This window comes from Benincasa hispida, chromosome 12, assembly GCF_027475165.1.
Source record: "Benincasa hispida cultivar pf3 chromosome 12, pf3_genome.v1.1, whole genome shotgun sequence".
NCBI classification, from domain to species: Eukaryota; Viridiplantae; Streptophyta; class Magnoliopsida; order Cucurbitales; family Cucurbitaceae; genus Benincasa; species Benincasa hispida.
This window is the reverse complement of record NC_143489.1, coordinates 68,125,676-68,147,019: the sequence shown is the minus strand read 5'-3', so window position 1 is coordinate 68,147,019 and position 21,344 is coordinate 68,125,676. Positions and strand designations below refer to the sequence as shown.

The 21,344-nt window shown below is 34.2% G+C and overlaps 1 protein-coding gene across 2 annotated transcripts; it reads left to right on the top strand.

Moving 5' to 3' along the window:
• The first annotated feature begins 4,001 nt into the window (after nt 1–4,001).
• On the top strand, nt 4,002–21,008 carry LOC120092551 (uncharacterized). 2 transcript variants are annotated; one of them, XM_039050671.2, is made up of 6 exons: nt 4,002–4,402; nt 7,044–7,138; nt 8,008–8,087; nt 8,188–8,244; nt 17,782–18,131; nt 18,988–21,008. In XM_039050671.2, the coding sequence occupies exons 1-6, from the start codon at nt 4,326–4,328 to the stop codon at nt 20,879–20,881; spliced, it is 2,553 nt and encodes an 850-aa protein (XP_038906599.1). In that variant the 5' UTR covers nt 4,002–4,325; the 3' UTR covers nt 20,882–21,008. The 2 variants fall into 2 exon arrangements, with proteins under 2 accessions (XP_038906599.1, XP_038906600.1); XM_039050672.2 differs by having other exon boundaries at nt 4,054–4,402; nt 17,822–18,131.
• Nucleotides 21,009–21,344: the final 336 nt, after the last annotated feature.

Genomic DNA, 21,344 nt, shown 5'->3' with positions numbered 1-21,344 from the left:
ATTTTCAGAGCCTAGAGAATTCATAAACAAATATCCAATCAGTAGGTTAAAGTATTCGGTAAATAAATACAAAAATATCTCATTTTAGATATAATAACTAAAACTGACTTATAAAATTTTTATTATTTTTTTTTTGGTAATTTAACTTTTAAATAAATGAGTAGGACAAATTTTATTTTTTATAGAATAATTTTTAAATATTAAAGAAAATAGCTTTAATTTTAAAAAATTAATACTTTATACTTTTTTTAAAAATGATGCATTTAACTTATGAAAAATAGAAAATAAATTTAGGTGAGAAATAGATAAATATATAAAATAAATCTGTTTATAAAATTGAAAAATGAATATTAATTAAACATTCTACTTAATTTTTGGAAAATCTAAAAGCTAGAAAGATTCTAGCTTAAAGTCAACGTGAAATTAACGTATTTTTTAAGAGTGGTTTTAATTAAATCTGTTTTACTAAATGCAAAAAAAACGATTAAGATCTTTTTTTCTAAATGGCTTTTTACACGGTTAAGAGTCTTTAGTTTTTGTTTAAAGTTTATTTATATCCTAAATAGATACTATTTTAACCTTATTTTCATAAAAAGATATTATGTTTTATGTTTAAAATAATAAAATACATTTTTCATTTCAGTTATTAAACCAAGAAATATGGTGAACCTTTTTTCACCAGAAATTACATAAAATAATCACCACCTCATATTTTTTATTATAACTGGAAAAAAAACTTATTCTTATTCTAATTGCTTTTCTAATGAATATTATTTTTTTATTTTGTTTTAATTGTACTCTGAAACTTTTCAAAAATATTTCATTTGAAAACTTTTTCTCAAAATGAAGGTTTTCAATTGAATTGACATATTTGATAATAACAATACATTCTAACCATTGCGAATAGTTTTCTAAACAATATATATATATATATATATATATTTTAGGATTATGTTGTAATTATAAAATTGAAAACAGATTGTCATTTATGCAATGTGGGTCTTTCTCCTATTAGTTTTGATATAAACATATAGTCAAGGCATATGGGTAAGGAATTATGGCTAAAATTATATAGCAAACTAGTAAATTATGTGAATACTACATTTTTTTTATAAACCACATGAATAGTTATCAGCTTTCTCAAATTTTTATAACCAAACCATGTTTTAACATATTATGTATGGTCTTTTATATATATATACATACACATATACATAATACGGATAGGAAGAATCGTCTAATTTTGTGGATATTTATGTATAATTGTAGTTAAACTTTTTTTTCATTTCAAAGATTTGGTTAGTTTTCTAGGTTAGAAATCATGCAATCTCAAATGTTTAAATATTTTTAATATTTATGAAAATATCTATTATTTATAAAAAAAAAATCATATTATTATTATTAAATGAATCTCTTATTATGAAAAAAAGATTTTGTTTTCTATTTTGTTTTTTTATGAAACATTCCATCAAAATACTATTTTATTAATTAATATCTATGTCTCAAATCAAGTAACAAAACATGAATAAAATAATAAAGTTGCTTGATTTTATTAATTTAAGGAAAGTTAAAAATAATTTTAACACGCTTATAATTGTGGCAATAAATTTATGTTATTGAGAACAAATACAAAAAAAAATTACATTAGAAAATAAAAATAAAAGGAGAATCAATATAATATAATAATCACATTGTGATTTTAGACATTTAAATTAGGAATATTATATTTTGACTCTCCCCATCTTCCCTAATTTTCTTAAATCTTCTCTCCTTATCTCCCCCAATCTTCTCTATTCCCGCATTTTCTCACTCACCTCAACTAATCTTCTCTTCTTTCAATCGATTATGCCTTCACTCATTTAGGAAAATAACTTACACACGAAAGATGAAAGGATGATGATTATAACAATTAAATGAACAATAGGATTTTGGAAAATGAACAATATGAATGGTTGTGCTATTAAAATTAATAAAATTTCAAATAAATAAAATCTCCATATTTTTCTAACTCCTCCATCAATATCTCATTGTTCCCACTTCTTCTCAAGTTCCCCCTCTATATCTCCATCTCCCACGTTGTGTCTCCATTCTCTTTTCAATGCTTGAACTCAATATTGAAAACACGAAGGATTCCTTCAAAAAGAAGTATTGTATCGAAAATATTTTTCTAAAGATGTTGTTGCCAGTAATTATAACTATTTTCCTCTTTCCCATGTCTCTCCATCTTCTTGTCAATGGTTGAATTCAATACATGAAGGATTTCTCGATTTAGCAAAAAATGTATATAACAAAAATAAGTAGTTACAATAGTTTATTGTGAATGCCTTTTTTTTTTCCCGAAAGATGTTTCCAGTGAAACACCAGTTATTAGAATTATTTCCCTCTTCCCTATTGTCTTTCATTCTCTCTTCGATGGTTGAATTCAATACCACGAGAAGGGTTTGGAGAAACATTTACACACATTGATGATGGTTACCTTTGTATTTGGAGAAAAGATGGATTGCTCCTAAAATCTTTAATCCCCTCCACATTGATTAAGTACATGCACGAAGGTGTCTATTGAAAGAATGTTTGAGGGAAACATGTCCCTAAATAGATTTTTGATACGTAATGAAAGGATGTTTGTTAAAAAGGTGTCTTTACTTGAGGTTTTGATATGTGAGTTTAAATAACTAACTATTTAAGTCAAGGACGTGTTAGGGATCTAATTAAAAATGAGGGCAAATATTCTCCCCATTTTGCACATTTTAATATAGTATAGATATATACACATACAAATATATGCATAATACTTCTGCATTTGCGGAGAAGATCGACATCTCTAGTGAGGGTACTGGGATTTTAATCTTCAACCTTAAGTAATATAGTACATGTTAATTACAACTGAGTTATGCTCTAATATTCGTGAATGACAAAATGATTTTAATTCTATAGTATGGGCGGAGTGATTTTGAATTATTAAAATCATTTTTGTCACGTTCAAAATTACTTTTAATCATATTATTAATTACTCAAAATTAATTTAATATTTAATTTCACTTTAAAATAAATTTTTTATACAATCAAAATTGATTTTGAAGGATCAAAAACATATTTTTAACTTCTTTCTTTCGCCCTTAAATATTTCATTAGTACATATTTTACCCTCGTTATTGTCATCTTTTGTATAGATATATCTTTCATGCCCTATATTCCCCCCCCCCTTTTTTCTCAATTTAATTTTACATTCCCTTTTTACCACTAAATCTTTCGTTATTTCCTATTTTATCATGGTATCATTTCATATATTTTTATTAGTACTCCTATCTTTTTTTCTCTATGGAACCGTTTTTTTATTAATAAAGTATTAGTAAATTGAAATAACTAGTTTATCGTATCATTTGACAATGACAAAAATAAATCTTTTTGTTTTTTCATCTCCTCAATCTTATTTTATCAAAAAGCTAAAAACGGTCGGTAAATAATTTATCATTAGTTTTTTCTTCACATAACATTAACAACCTTAATTATACGATATTTAATGTTAGATTATTATAGGAAAAATACTCGGACACATCGCTATAATGTGACAAGTTTTTTTTTTTTTTTTTTTTTTTTTTTTTTTTTTTTTTAAATATATTTAAAAATATTTATCTTTTTATGATTTTAGTGGATGCATGAAGATGAACACCCAAATATTACTCTTAATGTAATATTCAAGTTTTTTCGACGAAATCAATATTTTGTTTCTAAGTAATTTTTTTTTTTAGTTTGAAAAATATAATTATTTACTAGTTATTTATTTGAAAACACATATAAATATAAAATAAAATTGTACTTGGATTTTTCATAAAAAATAGTAGATAATTTTTGACAATATCTTTTTTTTTTTTCCTAAATTTTTTTTATTATTTTGATTTCAAACCAAGTATTTATTAATTATTATTTTAAAATTACCCAAATATAAATAAGCCCTACTTGTGATTATCTATTAATATGTGAAAAAAAAAAAAACCTGAGACATTTTAGGCATCTTAACCGTATACATACAAACTTCAACCAAAACCGCCCTTCATAAATTTACCTCCATTCTCGTTTCTCCAAAATTGATTGATTCCCTTTAATTTTGAGCTTCTCTCTCTGCATTTTTCTCCTTTTAAAGTTCCTACGTTTCAGCGCTTCATCGTCTTCTTCGCGAGCTTTCATTCATTCGTCTTTTCCGTTTTGCCTTCACTCCTTCTTTCTTCTTTCATCCCCTTCAGTTAGCTTTGATAGAGTGGAACACCATTCATAGATATTAATGCAATAGATTTCCTTCAGCTTCTTCAGTTTATTCTACCGGCGGAATGGCTAGCAGTGTGCAGAGGAGCCCTCGGTTGGATCAGATCCATGGCGAAATTCGCGACAGTTTTCGTGCCCTTCCGTATGTTCTTAACCAACGCCCTCTCTATTTTGTGATTGTTTCAGATTATATTGCCTTGTTGTATATATGCATTGAACGGTTCCAATGACAATGGTTTATGTCTCGTATGTAGTTATCAATTTTTATGTTCAGGGACCCTTCAAGCCTTTGATTCTGTTTGGTTCTCTCACACCTTTATTGAAGCGTGGTTTTGTGGATTAGAAGAGCCTTTTTTCCACCGTCAAATTAATGTTTATGAACAAAATTTTATTCACCGAATGGAGGGGGAGAAGAAGACCCCATTCCATCAATGGAGTTTAGGAAAAGACGTCCGGTTAGCACATTGATTCGTTAGGCTAGGCAGTGGACCTCGTTTTAAACTTTTTTTTTTGGGGGAAGAAATTTGAGTATTTCATTGATAAATTAAATGACCACCAAAGGTGCATTGGAAAAATGATCTTCAATCATGAAGAAAGACTATAATCTTTAAAAGGGTGTAAATAGTACCCAAATACAATGTATTACTATCAACAATAACCAAGTCTTTTAGGTTGACTGGAGGCGTCAAAAACTAGTTACAGTCTTTTGGAAAAAAAAAAGAAAAGAAAAGAAAAATTTTAGTAAAGGCTGTTTGAAAATGTATGCAAATCCTTTTTGAAAAAGGCAGTATATGAAGAGATGGCCTTGGGTCTCATAATCAGAGTTGCAAAGACAGCAGCGATTTGGGGAGAGACTGATCCAGCGGTGCTTTCTTCGAATTCTGTCCACTGTGTGAAGGTTGAATCCCATAGAAAAAATTTAATATGAAAGAGTCCCTTCCAAATCAGCTTGTATAAGTCTGGAGGATTCCTCTGTGATACAGTTGAAAGAGCATCGTTTATGTGATGTAGGACCTCTTGTCATTTGGATCTTTTTCTGTTCTTTGCATTCTTGGCAAGTCTTGTAGTTCTTGGTCCAGCTGACTTTGTTCTTTGGAACCTCTCGGTTATTCTGTTGTATTTTTAGTTGGTTGTATTTTATTTTAAAAGCTGTACAGCCTTTGCTGATTAGTTAGTCCAGCTGTCCAAGACTCTAACTTAGTTAGTTTCAGCCTATTTAAAGGGGTTGCTAACTTCATTAAATAGATATCTATTATTTCTTTGGAATTTTGGGAACTTCTCTCTGTCTTGATCATAATGATTATGTGGTCAAAATCCCAGATGTTTCAAGCATCCAAATCCATTTACCCTTGCCAGAATTAAGCTGGACGGTTGAGAGAATCAGATTCAGATCAATTTTAGCCTTAATTTTCTTCTTTTATAGGATATAGATACCATTTCATTGATTGATGAAATAGATTACAAAGGAATCCCCATCAGTGAGTAAAACTACAAAAATACTCTTCTAGTTTGTCATGAGGTCGGTAAGCTATATTTACAAAAGCACGGAAAAGGTTCACTCTAGTTAAAGAAGAAAAGATGTAGAATCAAGTAAAGATTGTATGCTTTGTTGTTAATCTGTGAAGAGGCGAGCATTTCTTTCTAGACATAAGTTCCAATAGAAAGCATAGATAAATTTTCTCCATAGGATTTTCCTCTCATTTTTGAACGGGTGTCTATTAAGGGGCCCATCAAGGAGGGTAAAGAAACCGTTAAGTCTCGTGAAGCAGAATTTGAAGGTCTTTTGTATGTAGTTCCAGAATGTTGTAGCCAAAGGATGTTGGTTTAATAAATGAATTTGAGTCTCTTGGCCACGTAGGGATGTGCATTCTCTACGCGGGGACATGGTTTGTGGATGTGCCCCTAATGGGGTGGGAATTGAGGGAGGGAGTGCGGAGTAACTTTTTTCATAAGCTTAATGGGGGACACCTATCTCCTCCCTATTTTACCCCTTTTTATATAATACAATTAATATTGTGATTATATATACATAACATTTAAAAAGTAAGATTTATTGTTCAATGAATTAGATAATTTTATATGTTTATCATCTCCATCCCATTTACCCCTTTTTTATATAATAAAATTACTAATGTGATTATATATGCATAATATTAAAATTTTAAGTTTTATTGTCTAATGACTTGGATGATTTTATATGTTTGAACTTTGAACTATAAAATGGAACATTTGGACTATGTATGTCCTTGCATTCTTTCATTTTTTTCTCAATGAACGTAGTTGTTTCTATAAAAAAAAAATGAACATTTGGACTATGTATATTGACAATTAGATAATTTGGTAGGTTAATTATTTTGTTTTTGTTAGGAGGATTAACAAATTTCTCTTTAAATGAGGATTCTCTATGGGAAAATAACCATTTAAATGATTTTTTGGGCGAAACATTTGGTGTTTAATTAAAAGAACTTAAAAGAATTTTTTTTTTATTGATTTGTAGAAATCGAATGAGAACTATGGATATATTTGCTTGTGGATATCCAATTGTTTTTTAAATTCATGGATTTATGGATGTAGCCTCTCTATCTCGGTAATTACACTTTTTTTGGGGTGATCAAACTTGGTTTGCACGATCTAACATTTTTGGTGATTGCATTTTAGAATTAGATAGCTTGAAATGTGAATTTCTCATTTTATATGTCATTGTATTCTTTCATTCTTTCTCAATGAAAGTTGTTTCTATCGGAAAAAAAGTGAATTTCTGGTGTTTTATGGCTGGAACACAGGTATATGAATACTCCTGCTAATAAGAGGGTAGAGCTGTTTGATGAGAGAGGCATTAATGAATCTACAACGGATGATAATGTTCAGATAACATCATGTAAGACTTTATATATGTGTGAAATCCATAAGCTTGTAGCTAAATATGCATATGTCCCTGTTGGAGGAATTTCTACCCATGGAATGCATGGGACTTCTATTTTTAATTTGGAATTTTCGTTTTAGAACTTTTTGTTTCCTAATATTACCAATCTCATTCTCAAGTTGACATACCAAGGAAGGATCTTCAACCACAGTAATTGTAATAAGAACTTCGTTTCCATCTATCACTCTGTTCTTATTGGCCTAAATGCTCAGCTTTGCTTTTCTTGGTTATATGGTTCCATTAGCCAGTTTTGTGAAATTCTCCATTCTTTCATCAGCTCTCTGTTTTTCTCCCCTTTATTTTTTAACTTCAAACAATTAATTAGTTGTTTCCTGTTTCAACCCATTCATGTAATTTGTTCACAATAACTACGCAATTTTTGTTTACAATTATATTTCTGCGGTTTTGATATGTTTGGCGTGATATAAATCTTATAATATAATACACTTGACTCGAAGGAATTAGAATGTTGTTCCCTATTTTATATTTAGTAGATTAAAGGATAGGTTTGCATTGCAATCCAGGCTTGAGGACTCAATAATTGAAATGTAGGTAAAAAGAAACAATGGCTTTGGTTCCAAATTTCAGTCTTCCAGATATGTTCAAAACTCAAGTATTAAATATGGTTTATTGTGGAGTGGTAAATTTCTGTATTGCTAAATTATAGGAGGCAGAAGGGAGAAAAAATATGACTATACTTGTGGGAACTATGCTTTCTTTGAGTTTTTTGTTGTATATGTGAGTGTTGAAATGTGATAGAATTTTCAAATATCCTATTTTCTTCTATATGTTTCACATTCTATTGGCATATTTTTGTGCTGTAGCAATAATAAGTCAAGAACTGAACAATGTTGGGGAGAAGACAATGGATGATAGTGATCCTGCGATTGAAAGCTCTAAAATGGTGACATTTTTAATGCACTTGCTTTCTCATTTTGTTGTTGTTGTTGTGTTTATTTATTTTTTTGGGTACCATTTTTCCTAATGCAAAGTTTGATCTTTAGGTAGTTGAACAAACCATGGAAATGGGACGGCAATCTGCTTTTACATTAGAAGACCAAGTAAGTATATAAATTCACGATTCTCTTAAAAAGAAGTATACCATTAGTCTAGCTCTATTGACTAGAGCCCTTTTAGGGGTTGTTTGGCCCCCAACTTCAAGTGGGTGGAGTGGGATATTATAGCCCACTCCACATTTGAGGCTCCAATTATAATATTTGGTGTTTCTAACTATTATTTATAGCTTACGATTAACTACAATATTATTATTTTAAATCCCTCTTTGTTACAATGTTTACTAATTTTTGTTCATTTTCTCTTTCCCTCTTTGTTAAAGTATTTACTATTTCTCACTCGGACTAAAATAGTTTGTATCCCAAACACAAACTGTTACAATCCACTAACTATAACAGCCAACTCAGAGCCTCAAATGCTCCCTCAATATTTTTATTTTATGACTCGGTTTAATGTTCTCACGATGCAAATGCATTACGTCTAGTGTACATGTCAAGTTTTATATTACATCACCAATCAACCAAAAAGCTTAAGTTGGTAGATTACATTTCTGGTAAATTTATTTATATCAATAAACTTCAACATGTCTCCTCACTTGTGAGTTTGAAGAAGATCCAACAAGTGGAAATCAATATTAATTGGGAAGGATATGAGATTATAAGGGTTCAAATATAGGATCTTTTGTTATGATTTGTCATTCGATGTTAAATCACCAATCAACACAAAAGCTTAAGTTGGTGGGTTACAGAAAATTTAATTATATCAACATACTTCAACATTTTAATGTAGTGAGACATAAATTAGTGTTTTCAAGGCAAGAGGCGGAGACGACCTTGGGTCATTGTGCCTTGAAGGTAGCCAGGGCTAGCACCTTCAACTAGATGCTCATCTGGCTGCGCCTTTTATTGCTCCATTGTTCCTTCACCATGTATGCAGGCGAACCATGTCTTTTCTTCTTCTTCTTTTAATATTTTGTAATAATTGAGAAATAGAAGAGTTGGGAGAAGAAAAATAATAATACGAAGAGAAGAAGATTTAGAAAGTTAGGAAAGCAAAGAAAATGGTGAAGAATAGGAAAGAAGATACAAAAGAAGTAGGAAACAGTAGAACAGTGAAAAACAGTAGTATGAAGAAGAAAAATAAGAGGAAGAAGAAGATGAAAAGTCTGAAGTTATGAAAATGCACCTTCATTTGCCCATTAATGTTTGAAGCACGACACTGAAGAGAGGTTGTTGTATGCTGCATGCAGTATCTCCTTCCATGGTTGACAGATGGCCATCTATTTATCTTTTCCAATCAATCTCTTGGTAATATTATTTTTTAATTAATATTCTTGTCTTCGTGGTTGAAAAATAAAAGTCTACTAATGAAATAGATGGCATTATTTAAAGCATGTTTTGTTTAATTGTCATAGGCTCCTCTAACGGCACAAATATGTATGTTTTTTTCCTTGATTATGTTAGTCTAATTTTATCTGAATGTTAAATAGCTTAGATAGATATTTTTGTATTTCGAGAACTAAACTGCCCTTGTTCTTATTGGAGTATATATATGGTCTTAAGATCAATCAAGGAAAGAGTTTAGTCATTGGCTTTAATTGTGATCCATTTAAGGCTTCGAGATGGGCCAAATGGCTGCTTGTTATGAAGGAGAATTTTCACAATTGAGTACTTGGGCCATATTGGACCAGGCCAAGGAGTCTTAGCTGATCCATCGAAAATTGAGGTAATTGTGCAATGGCGAACATCACAAAACATTAAGGAACTACGTTGGTTTCTTGACTTGATTGGGTATTATGGAAAGTTTGTGGCACATTATATTGTGCTTGGCAACAATCATAGGTTGGCCTAGTGGTAATGGGAACATAAAAAAAAGGCCAAACGGCTAGGGTCATGGGTTCAATCCATGGTGACCACCTACCTAGGAGTTAATATCCTACGGGTTTCTTGACACCCAAATGTTGTAGGGTCAGGCGGGTTGTCCGTGAGATTTGTCGAGGTATGCGTATACTGACCTAGACACTCACGGATATTTAAAAAAAAAAATACTGCAGTATGCTTGGCTTTTCCTACAACTCAATTTCTAAAAAAAAGTAATTTGTCTTTAGAGTAATATAGTGCAAGATGCCTTTGATAAACCCAAAAAAGCAACAACTACTCTTCCAGCCTTCCAAATTTCTCTAAGCAATTCATCATAGAATCAAATGCTTTTGGGGTTGGTTTGGTTGCTGTGCTAATTCAACAAGACCAACAACCTCTAGCATTTTTTAGTTACGCTTTACCTTCTGTCCATTAACCAACCCCCCCTTTTTAACTATTTATTTATAGACACCACTTTCTGAGATAAAAATGAAAGAATATAGGGCATACAAAAACCAAACCTCACCGAAAGAGAAAAGAAGCCCTCCAAAAGAAGGGTCTCCAACTATACAAAATAGAACCTATAAAGTAGAGATGACGCCTCTGTAGTTAGAAGTTTGTGGGTTGTATGATTAGAAGGCTTTGAAGTTTTTGCTTAATCAAAGGGGTTAGTAGTAGGTGAAGATCAACGTTGGATAATATTGAAATAGAAGAAAAGAAGACGACACAAGGAGTTTACGTGGAAAACCCTAATTCAGGGAAGGAAAACCACGGTAGAAAAGGACTTATTATTTAATGTCATACCTACAATAAACCCAACCTCAGATATATATAGAATGAGGTGAAACCCTAATTTAGCAAATATAGCATAAATTACAAAAATGCCCTTAGGGCTAATTCAACGTATTTCAACACTCCCCCTCAAGTTGGGACATAGATATCGGCAAGACCCAACTTGCTAATACAAGCTTCAAACGTCTGTCTCGATAACCCTTTCATAAAAACATCTGCAATCTGTTGGACTGAAGGTACATAGGGAATACAAATAGCTTTGCGGTCTAACTTTTCTTTAATAAAATGCCTGTCAATTTTCACATGTTTCGTTCTATCATGTTGCACGGGATTATTCGCAATACTGATGGCAGCCTTATTATCACAATACAGCTTCATAGGCCCCGGACTACTCTCGTGAAGATTAGATAAAACTTTCTGCAACCAGATTTCTTCACACACTCCCAGATTCATAGCTCTATACTCTGCCTCAGCACTACTTCTGGCCATTACACCTTGTTTTTTACTCCGCCAAGTTACCAAATTTCCCCATACAAAGGTACAATACCCTGAGGTTGACCTTCTATCAGTCACAGATCCGGCCCAATCTGAGTCAGTATATGCCTCGATGCTCCGTGTGCCATGTTTCCTGAACACCAAGCCCTTCCTAGGGGTGGACTTTAGATATCTCAAAATTTGAGTCACAGCTTCCATGTGCTCCTCATATGGACTCTGCATGAACTGACTTACTACACTCACAAGCATAGGAGATGTCGGGCCTAATATGAGACAAGTAAATCAGTTTTCCTATTAAGCGTTGATACCTCTCCTTATTCACAGGAACTCCTTCCAAAATACTTTTCAGTTTGCTATTGACCTCAATAGGAGTGTCAATAGGTTTGCATCCAGTCATTCCTGTTTCCTTTAACAAGTCCAGAGTGTACTTTCGCTGAGATACAAATATTCCTGCTTTTGATCTTGTCACTTCCATCCCTAGAAAATACCTTAAACTACCAAGATCCTTGATTTCAAATTCACCTGCCATCCTCTGTTAGCTTAGCAATTTCTGTCGTGTCATCCCCTGATAGGATGATGTCATCAACATACACTACCAACATAACAATCTTTCCTAAGGGTGATTTTTTGGTAAACAAGGTATGATCAGAATGCCTCTGAACAAATCCTTGGGACTTAACAAACACGGTGAACCTATCAAACCATGCCCTAGGGGACTGCTTCAACCCATATAAAGACTTCCTGAGTTTGCAAACATGATTCCCAAACTTAGCTTCGAAACCTGGAGGTGGACTCATATAAACTTCCTCTTCCAACTCACCATTTAGGAATGCGTTCTTTACATCTAGTTGATGTAGGGGTCAATCTTTATTTACGGCGACAGACAGAAGAACACGAATCGTGTTTAACTTAGCCACTGGGGAAAAAGTTTCTGAATAATCAATCCCATATGTCTGAGTGAACCCTTTAGCAACTAACCTGGCTTTATACCTCTCGAGTGTTCCGTCAAACTTATACTTCATTGTGAACACCCATTTGCAACCAACTGTTTTGTGACCTCTAGGGAGAGCTACTAACTTCCAAGTCTTATTTGCCTCAAGAGCTCTCATTTCCTCCATTATTGCTGCTTTCCACTCAGGAACTTCCATGGCCGCATGTACACAGGTAGGTATTGCTAGAGCATCCAGCTGAGTAGTAAAAGCCTTAAAACCAGGAGATAAGTTACTATAGGTCAGAAAACTATGCAAAGGGTATTTTGTACATGACCTGGTTCCCTTTCTCAGAGCAATTGGCATATCCAGAGTGGTATCATAGTTGTTAGTTTTTGTCTGTCCCTCTTCAGTATCAGACTTTTGAGACAATTCTGCATCTTCTTGAGGATCTTTCAGCACCTCATTACCTCCTGAAGTTTCAACCTTCTATGAGCTCTTTTCATCATTTTCTATGTTCCCAGACTTTTCTTCAAGACTCTCCTCTGAAACAACAGGATCTTGAACTTGAGCTGGTTTCGATGCTTGGACACTTTCCGATGGAACACCAGAGGTTTCTTGAATTTCTTTTCTGAGATTCTTCCTATAGTATGTTATCCAGGGCACTTGTCTAGTAGGAAGAACCGACACGGGAACAACAAGAGCAGAATAAGGTTCAAGACTAGGTAGACTGGGAATAACAAGAGCAAAGTTAGGTTCAAGACTAGGTAGACTAGGTCCAGGAACATTGGGGCTAGGCTCAGGTTCAAGAATATTAGGACTGGGCTCAAGATTGAGGCTAATGGGTACGGAGTATGTGGAACTGTTAGTCTCTTCATTCGTGGTCTCCCCCTGAAGATGACTAACGGGAAAGAACGGTTTATCTTCAAGGAACGTGATATCCAAAGTGACAAAATATTTTCTGGAAGATGGATGAAAGCATTTATAGCCTCGTTGATGAAGGGGATACCTGACAAACACACATTTTTTAGCTCATGGAGCAAACTTAGTCCGGTGTAGACCATGAGTATGAACAAAGGTTGTACACCCAAACACACGAAAAGGAACCTCAGGAATAAGACGGATAGACTGATAGGACTCTTTGAAGCACTCAAGAGGGGTTTGAAACTTTAGAACTCGTGAAGACATTCTATTAATTAGATGAGTTGCGGTAAGAATCGCATCTACCCACAGGTACGAAGGGAGAGACGCTGGAATTATCAAGGAATGAGCAACTTCAATGAGAGGGCGATTTTTTCGTTCAGCCACCCCATTTTGTTGTGGAGGATATGCACACGAGTTTTGATGGATGATCCCTTTTGACACTAGGAATTCCTGGAAGGTGTGGTTGACAAACTCACAACCATTGTCACTCCGAAGAATGGCAATCTTTGTGTTGAACTGTGTTAATACAGTGGTATAGAACTGTTTGAAGGTAGATAAAACCTCAGACTTATCAGCAAGGAGATATACCCATGTAAGTCGGGTATGGTCAACGATGAAAATTACAAACCACCGTTTACCAGACAGGGTAGAGATGCTTGAGGGACCCCAAACATCATTGTGGACCAGGTGAAAAGGTTGGGTAGGTTTATAGGGCTGAGAAACAAACGACACGCGAGGTTGTTTAGCACGTATACAGACATCAAGATAATGAAGAAACATTCACATTATGGAATAAATGAGGAAATATATATCGCATATATTGAAAACTAGGATGTCCAAGACGAAAATGCCACAATAAATAATTTGTTTCAGACATAGTAAACGAAGATAAAAGACTAGTCCTAAACAAGCTTTTGGAGGAAGCATCTGCAGAAAGGAAATATAGGCCTCTGTCATATCGGGCAGTGCCAATCGTCTTCCCCGAGCTCAAGTCCTGAAACAAAGCGGTATCTGGTGAGAAGACAACTCTACAGTTCAAATCTTTTGTTATTTTGCTTATTGATCATAAGTTGTAAGAAATTTTGGTTACATGTAAGACATTTTGCAGAGTTAATCCCTGAAATGGTGACAGTCTACCTTTTCCAGCAATAGGAGCGAAGGACCCATCCGCAATTCGAATCCTCTCATTTCTAGTGCTTGGATAGTATGAGAGAAACCGGTCGGATGAGCCATCAAGTGAATGGAAGGACCGAAGAATGATGCACTTTCCTTTGAGTATAGTATTGGAGTTAAGATGCTATAAAACAATTCTTTATCTCTTGATTGCTTAAGGACTTAGAAGATTCAATAGCCTTAAGGAAATCACCAAAATGCATCACGTGAGTGATCACATTAGGCATCTTAGTTTTCTTTTGAAGCATGCAAAAAATCTTGTTGTTGACCTAGTAAATTATCAAAAGGTGGTGAACAACTGCAAAATCCTTTGCCTCCGGTTTCTCTCCGTTCATACCTCAATTCATTTACGAAATGGAATCCCAGATCAAACACGATGTGGTGGTGAAGGTAATGGGTCGAACAAGATCAAGAGGTTAGCTGACTCAAGTGAGAGTCAAGTTTCTCGATCAGAATCGTTACATCATGAGAAATGTCAAGGCACCTGTGAGGGAAGGTGACATTCTTACCCTTATGGAGTCTGAAAAGGTGGTGAACAACTATGCTGAGGAGACTTTTCATCTTCAATTACTGAGCTATTTTGAATGATGTCCATTAGTTTCGAAAAACCTTTTAGTTTCAAAGTGCCTATATAAGACATTGAAGGAACATCAATTAGAGTTATATCTGCATATTTATGGCCCTTGTATTATTTCATTTTCTCTCAATGAAAGCAATTGTTTCTATAAAAAATATTGGAGTGACATCTGCGAATCAAAGGAAATATTTTCACTTTCTGGATCCTTATTTTTAATTGTATGAAACCACAAAGTTCTTTTGAACTTCAATATAAGATGTGCTACAATCTAACAAATTTAGGATCTTAGATGAAACATGAATCAAACGACTAAAGTAGTGACGTAGACTTTCCAAATTGACACTTCCAGAGAAGGCGATCCAGGTTTCCCCCCACCTTTTGACAAAGGATATAACATAAAGGGCCCAATAACACAAAGGCATCTTACAAGCATCCAATGTGTTCACACACTGAGTAACACTTGTCAAGAAAAGAATTTAACTTTTTTTGGAATCTTAATCCTCCATAAAACATCAAAGATCGACTCACAAGTAGGAGAGGGGTCCAATAAAATCCTAAAGAAAGACTTAGACTAGAATCCCTTTAAAGGATTAGGACTCCAAATTCGAATATCTCGTCTCCTTTGCGAAAAGTTGAAACCCTCAAGTAGAGTAAGAAAAGAGGTCATCTTTTGGGCACAGGATGACGAAAACTGAAGGAAAAAGACATGGAATTCCCAGATCAAACTAGAAAATTAGACACATGAAGGTTTTTGAAGGAGGACAGGTGAAATAATCGAGGAAATGCAGAGGAGAGAGGTCTATTACCCCAATGATCTTCCTAGAAATGTTTTTCACCCACAACACAAAAAACAAGATGGGAGCTCAAATCGAAGGAAAAATTTATCATTCATAAAAGGATTAAGTGAAAAAATGATTTCAGAGTGGACCACATTGGGCCTCTGAATATCTTTCCAATCATCATGCACATTCAACAGAAAACCACTAACAAATAATTCGAGTTTAAATCCAGCAACTTCTTTATCTTTTCTTACCCCAAAAGAGGATTTGGAGAACAAATTCGTAACTGCTGATGGAAGAGAAGGTGGGATGAGTGAATTCACAATATCTATATAGCCATTAGGATTGCACTTCCAAAAATTGAGAATCTTTCAAGCCAAGCTTCTCGATAAAGTTCCTCAACATATCCCAAAATGTAAACCAACCATGCTTTAAGAAACCACCAGAAATACTAATCACCTTCCTTCCAGCCGATATTGGCCACACAATACAAAAAATAATTGACCCGAAAGAAAATCAGCATTTCTGAATTCGGGTTTTCTCCAGGGTCGCATCTCATATATGGGCTGCATCTCCAAATCCATGGTTGAAATGATGTTTCAACTCGTATCTTAGATTTTCTCTGAGCAATATAGAGATGAAGGTGATTGTTCCAATCCAAGCATACTCTAACTTTGGAGTTGTACTAAAAAAAAAAAAAAAAAAGAACATTGGCGTTCTTAAGATTGAGCCACTAAATTGAAGAAATCCTTGCTGATAATTGGTCCGAAAGAAATCAGCGTCATCCAAGATAAATCATTAGCATGGATGGATCGTTTTGAAACTGCTAGGATTAATACTTCTTCCTGGTGCTCTCTTTCCAGTTATAGAATTTTCTATTCAAAATTTATGCTTAAATTGGAATGACTTTGTTTTTCCAACATAGTTTATTTATTTAGCGCAATGTTGTCTTAGTACTTCTTTTGCATTTGTTTACTTGTTATTGTTTTAGTTGAGCATTAGTTTCCTTTCATTCTTTCAATGAAAATTTGTTTCCGTTTAAAAAAATATCTGAAAGGGCTCTATAGTCCATCCATTGATCAAAATATGATTGAACCACTATAAAAGAAGGTGCACCTTATTGGTATTGGTAGTAACTATCAATTGATTCAGTTCTTTAAAGTCATTCTTAACCATAGTTTCATATCCTCAAGGCTCCTTTCATTCGAAATTTTGAATGTAGTCTAAATTCATTTATGTCCTTCTCCTCTACTTGGGCTTTAGCTACATGGGCTTTGCTTTTTTGAAGTCAAAGCCATGAAATGCACCAATGTATGCTTTCGTCAGCATCTTCCCTGTGAGCTTCAACAAAGACTTCTCTAATATTATGTTTCATTAAGTGACGGTTCAGTTGTAAGGACTCTTTCTCTTACCTTGTCTAGGTTTTTATTAATGGTTGCATTTCTCCATCCAGTGGCATCATGCAAACTGTTGCCAATATTTAACTATTGAAGAATCGAATCACAGGGTCACGATCACCCCCGATTACTTCCATTAGCTCTTGATCATGTTAAGGATGGGTAAATTAACTAACGACCATCATATTGGTGCCTCAGTTCTACTGTAAGAAATATACTGCATCATGCACAGAATTTTCTATTGAACCAAATTTGCATTTTACTGTCATTTTTGGTTGGTCACTTTTGTAAATGTAGCTTGACTTCATATCCCGCCTCTGTTTTTCTTTAAGATTTAGACTCATGGTTTTAGGAGCACACATACTTATTGATTCATAATGATAATGGTCATTTTATACTGTTGAGGGTCTAAATTTTGCAAAATGACCATGAATTTAGTATGAAAAAGTCAAACATTTTGTCAAGCATGTAAATTTGTTACTTGGTATGACGTATGAGCACATTCTCAATGTTAATATCGTTCCTTATCTGGTTGCTGTTTTCTGCTCTTAATTTTGTGTCCTGTGTTTTGCTAATAATATTTTCTTCTGATTAATTTTGACGTAAGATATTTTGATTATTGGGTATTGTTTATAATGTTATCATGTGTAATTGCTTAGGCCACAGCTACGAAGAAAATAATTGCTATATGCCAATCAGGTGGTGAGTTTGTGAAAAACAAAGATGGATCCCTGTCTTACAATGGGGGTGAGGCCTATGCTATAGATATCGATCAACAAACAAATTTGGATGATTTCAAGACAGAAGTAGCAGAAATGTTTAGTTGTAGTATAGATACAATGTCTATCAAGTATTTTCTTCCTGCTAACAAGAAAACCCTCATCTCAATATCCAAGGACAAGGATTTAAAGCGGATGATAAACTTTTTAAAGGATTCTATCACGGTTGATGTGTTTATCTTGTCAGAGGAAGCTGCTGCTCGGAATTTATCTAATATGCCTGCTAGTAGGTAGTTAATCAATGAGTCATGTTTATTTTCTTTACTTATTCTGTTTCATCCATTTTGCTTTATTTTTAAATCTGCCCAAACCCCCTCATTCTCATCGCTCAATTTAGTACTTATTTGTCTGTAATATTAGTGAGTGGCACACCAGATTTGCTCTTTATCCTTTTTCTAGCGGGAGTTCCTTCTGTAATTCCTATTCTCTTCATTGAGGATTCTTCAAGCTCCCATTCCTCAATAAGTTCCTTTTTCATTTAAAATGTTGTCTTTAAAAATAGTTGGAATTTGAATTGCTACCTAGGGGAATGGAAGTTATTGTTCTCTTGTCACACATTCTAACAAAATTCTCCCATTAGATATTTTGTGGCTTGGTTAGGGATTGTTTATAAATGATTTTGTATTTTTGAAAATTATAAACATTATTGAGTATCATAGAATTTGGCAATTATAGATACCTATTGAATAAATACTAAAAGTTGAAAGATTTGGGCCATCAATGTTTGTTCTATTTAATGTTCATATTCATTTTTTGTCCAGTAATCACGGTTTCTTATACTTCTATATACTAAAGTTAAGGAAATTATTTTTTCTATGGGTATAATTAACGATTATGAATTTCAATTTAAATACAAAGAATATGTTGGGGTTTGAGCGTGTCCTGTAATTTCTTTTTTCCTTTTTTCTTGGATTGGTATGTTTTTCTTTTCTAGAAGTTTTTATATATAATGGTAACATATTTAAATTTAATTATTACTGCAAACTTCTAGTAAATTAATTAACCCCCCCCGGAGCATTTAATATATAGTGTGGCCCATATAAGGCATTTTCCCTTAATTTTGTGACGCGACCTTTAAAAATGCAGGTCAAGTAGAACAACAGTTTCTGAGGCAGTAGTTCCTGTAGTTGAGCCTGAAGATGTTGCTGTTGAGACTATGATCGCTATTGATCAGATTGGTATGGACATGTCCAATGAAGTCCCTTTAATTTGTGTTCCTGCAGGGTCCAATGATGAAAAACATCGAAAAGCTGCACAACAATGGGAAAATGCCATTATTGGTGTAGACCAAAGATTTAACAGCTTCAGCGAATTCCGAGAAGCCTTGCATAAGTACTCAATTGCACATGGTTTTGCTTACCGGTATAAGAAAAATGACAGCCATCGTGTCACTGTTAAATGCAAATACCAAGGTTGTCCATGGCGAATATATGCCTCAAGGCTGTCTACTACCCAACTGATTTGTATTAAAAAAATGAACACAAATCATTCATGTGAAGGGGCTGCTGCTAAAGCCGGGTATCGGGCTACTAGGGGATGGGTGGGAAATATCATAAAGGAAAAATTAAAAGTCTCCCCAAACTACAAACCAAAAGATATTGCAGATGACATAAAACGAGAATATGGAATTCAATTGAACTATTCACAGGCATGGCGTGCGAAAGAGATAGCAAGAGAGCAGCTCCAAGGCTCCTACAAGGAAGCATATAATCAGTTGCCATACTTTTGTGAGAAGATCAAAGAAACTAACCCTGGAAGTGTTGCTTCATTCACCACTAAAGATGACTCAAGCTTTCATCGTCTATTTGTGTCATTTCATGCATCAATTTCTGGTTTCCAGCAAGGTTGTCGGCCTCTTCTTTTCCTTGATAGTACTCCATTGAACTCAAAGTATCAGGGTTTTTTTTTTACTGCCACCGCTGTAGATGGGGAAGATGGCATATTTCCAGCAGCTTTCGCTGTTGTAGATGCTGAGACAGAAGAAAATTGGCATTGGTTTTTACTGGAACTGAAATCTGCAGTGAAGAGGTCAGAGCAGATTACGTTTGTAGCAGATTTTCAGAATGGACTGAACAAGTTTTTGGGTGAAATATTTGACAAGTCATACCATAGCTACTGTTTGCGCCATCTAGCTGAAAAGCTTAACAACGATTTAAAGGGCCAATTTTCTCATGAGGCCAGGCGATTTATGATTAATGATTTTTATGCTGCTGCTCTTGCATCTAAACTTGAGGATTTCCAGCGCTGTGCTGAAAGCATAAAAGGAATTTCACCCGATGCTTACAATTGGATCATACAAAGTGAACCAGAGCATTGGGCAAATGCATTCTTTGGAGGAGCAAGGTATAACCATATCACATCAAATTTTGGACAGCAGTTCTACAGTTCCATATCTGAAGCACATGAATTGCCTATAACACAGATGATTGATGTTTTACGGGGTAAAATGATGGAAACAATATATAGACGCAGGGTTGAATCAGACCAATGGACGACAAAATTAACACCAGCCAATGAGGAAAAGTTACAAAAAGAAACATCAATTGCGCGGTCATTTCAGGTTTCACTATCCCATGGAAGCACATTTGAGGTTCGTGGGGAATCTGTTGACATTGTTGATGTTGATCATTGGGATTGTAGCTGTAAGGGATGGCAGCTTACTGGTTTGCCTTGTTGCCATGCTATTGCTGTCATTGAATGCATTGGTAGGAGCCCATATGATTATTGCCCCAGATATTTCACAGTTGAGAGTTACCGCCTAACTTATGCCGAGTCAATACATCCTATTCCAAATGTGGACAGACTAATCCTGGGTGAATCCACTCAGGCAATAGTTACAGTAACCCCTCCACCTACTAGAAGACCACCAGGTCGTCCAAAGATGAAGCAGAATGAATCATTAGAAGTAGTTAAGCGTCAGCTCCAATGTAGCAAGTGTAAAGGCCTTGGCCACAATAAAAAGACATGCAAAGATTCTTAGCTTCATTTTAGGAATTCCAAATAGGTAATTACTCTTTAACTTCTTTTCCCTAATTGTTAATATTTACTTGTTGCCATCTATGATTTATCTCATGCTTAAGCTATTTGAAATTTCTTAGTTGATTTCACATACTTCATCTTGCTGCTTTTATATATATATATATAATGAATAAGCCAAGCTTTCATTGAGATCAAATGGGAGAATACATAGAGGATGCAAAAAACCGACCCCAAAAAGAGTCCAACTATCCTTAAAAGGGGCTGTAATCAAAGAAAATATGACCTAGAGGGTAATGAAAAAAGATTTACAAACAGAGGTCCAATGGGAGGTGTGAAAAGGGACCACACCTCACTCCACCTTACTCCAAGGTCTCTCAAGCCCTCTAAAAGATCTATTTGTTCATTTCCCATAAGGCCCATAAAATAGTTCAAACATTTGCAATTTACAAGAAATGACCCTTTTC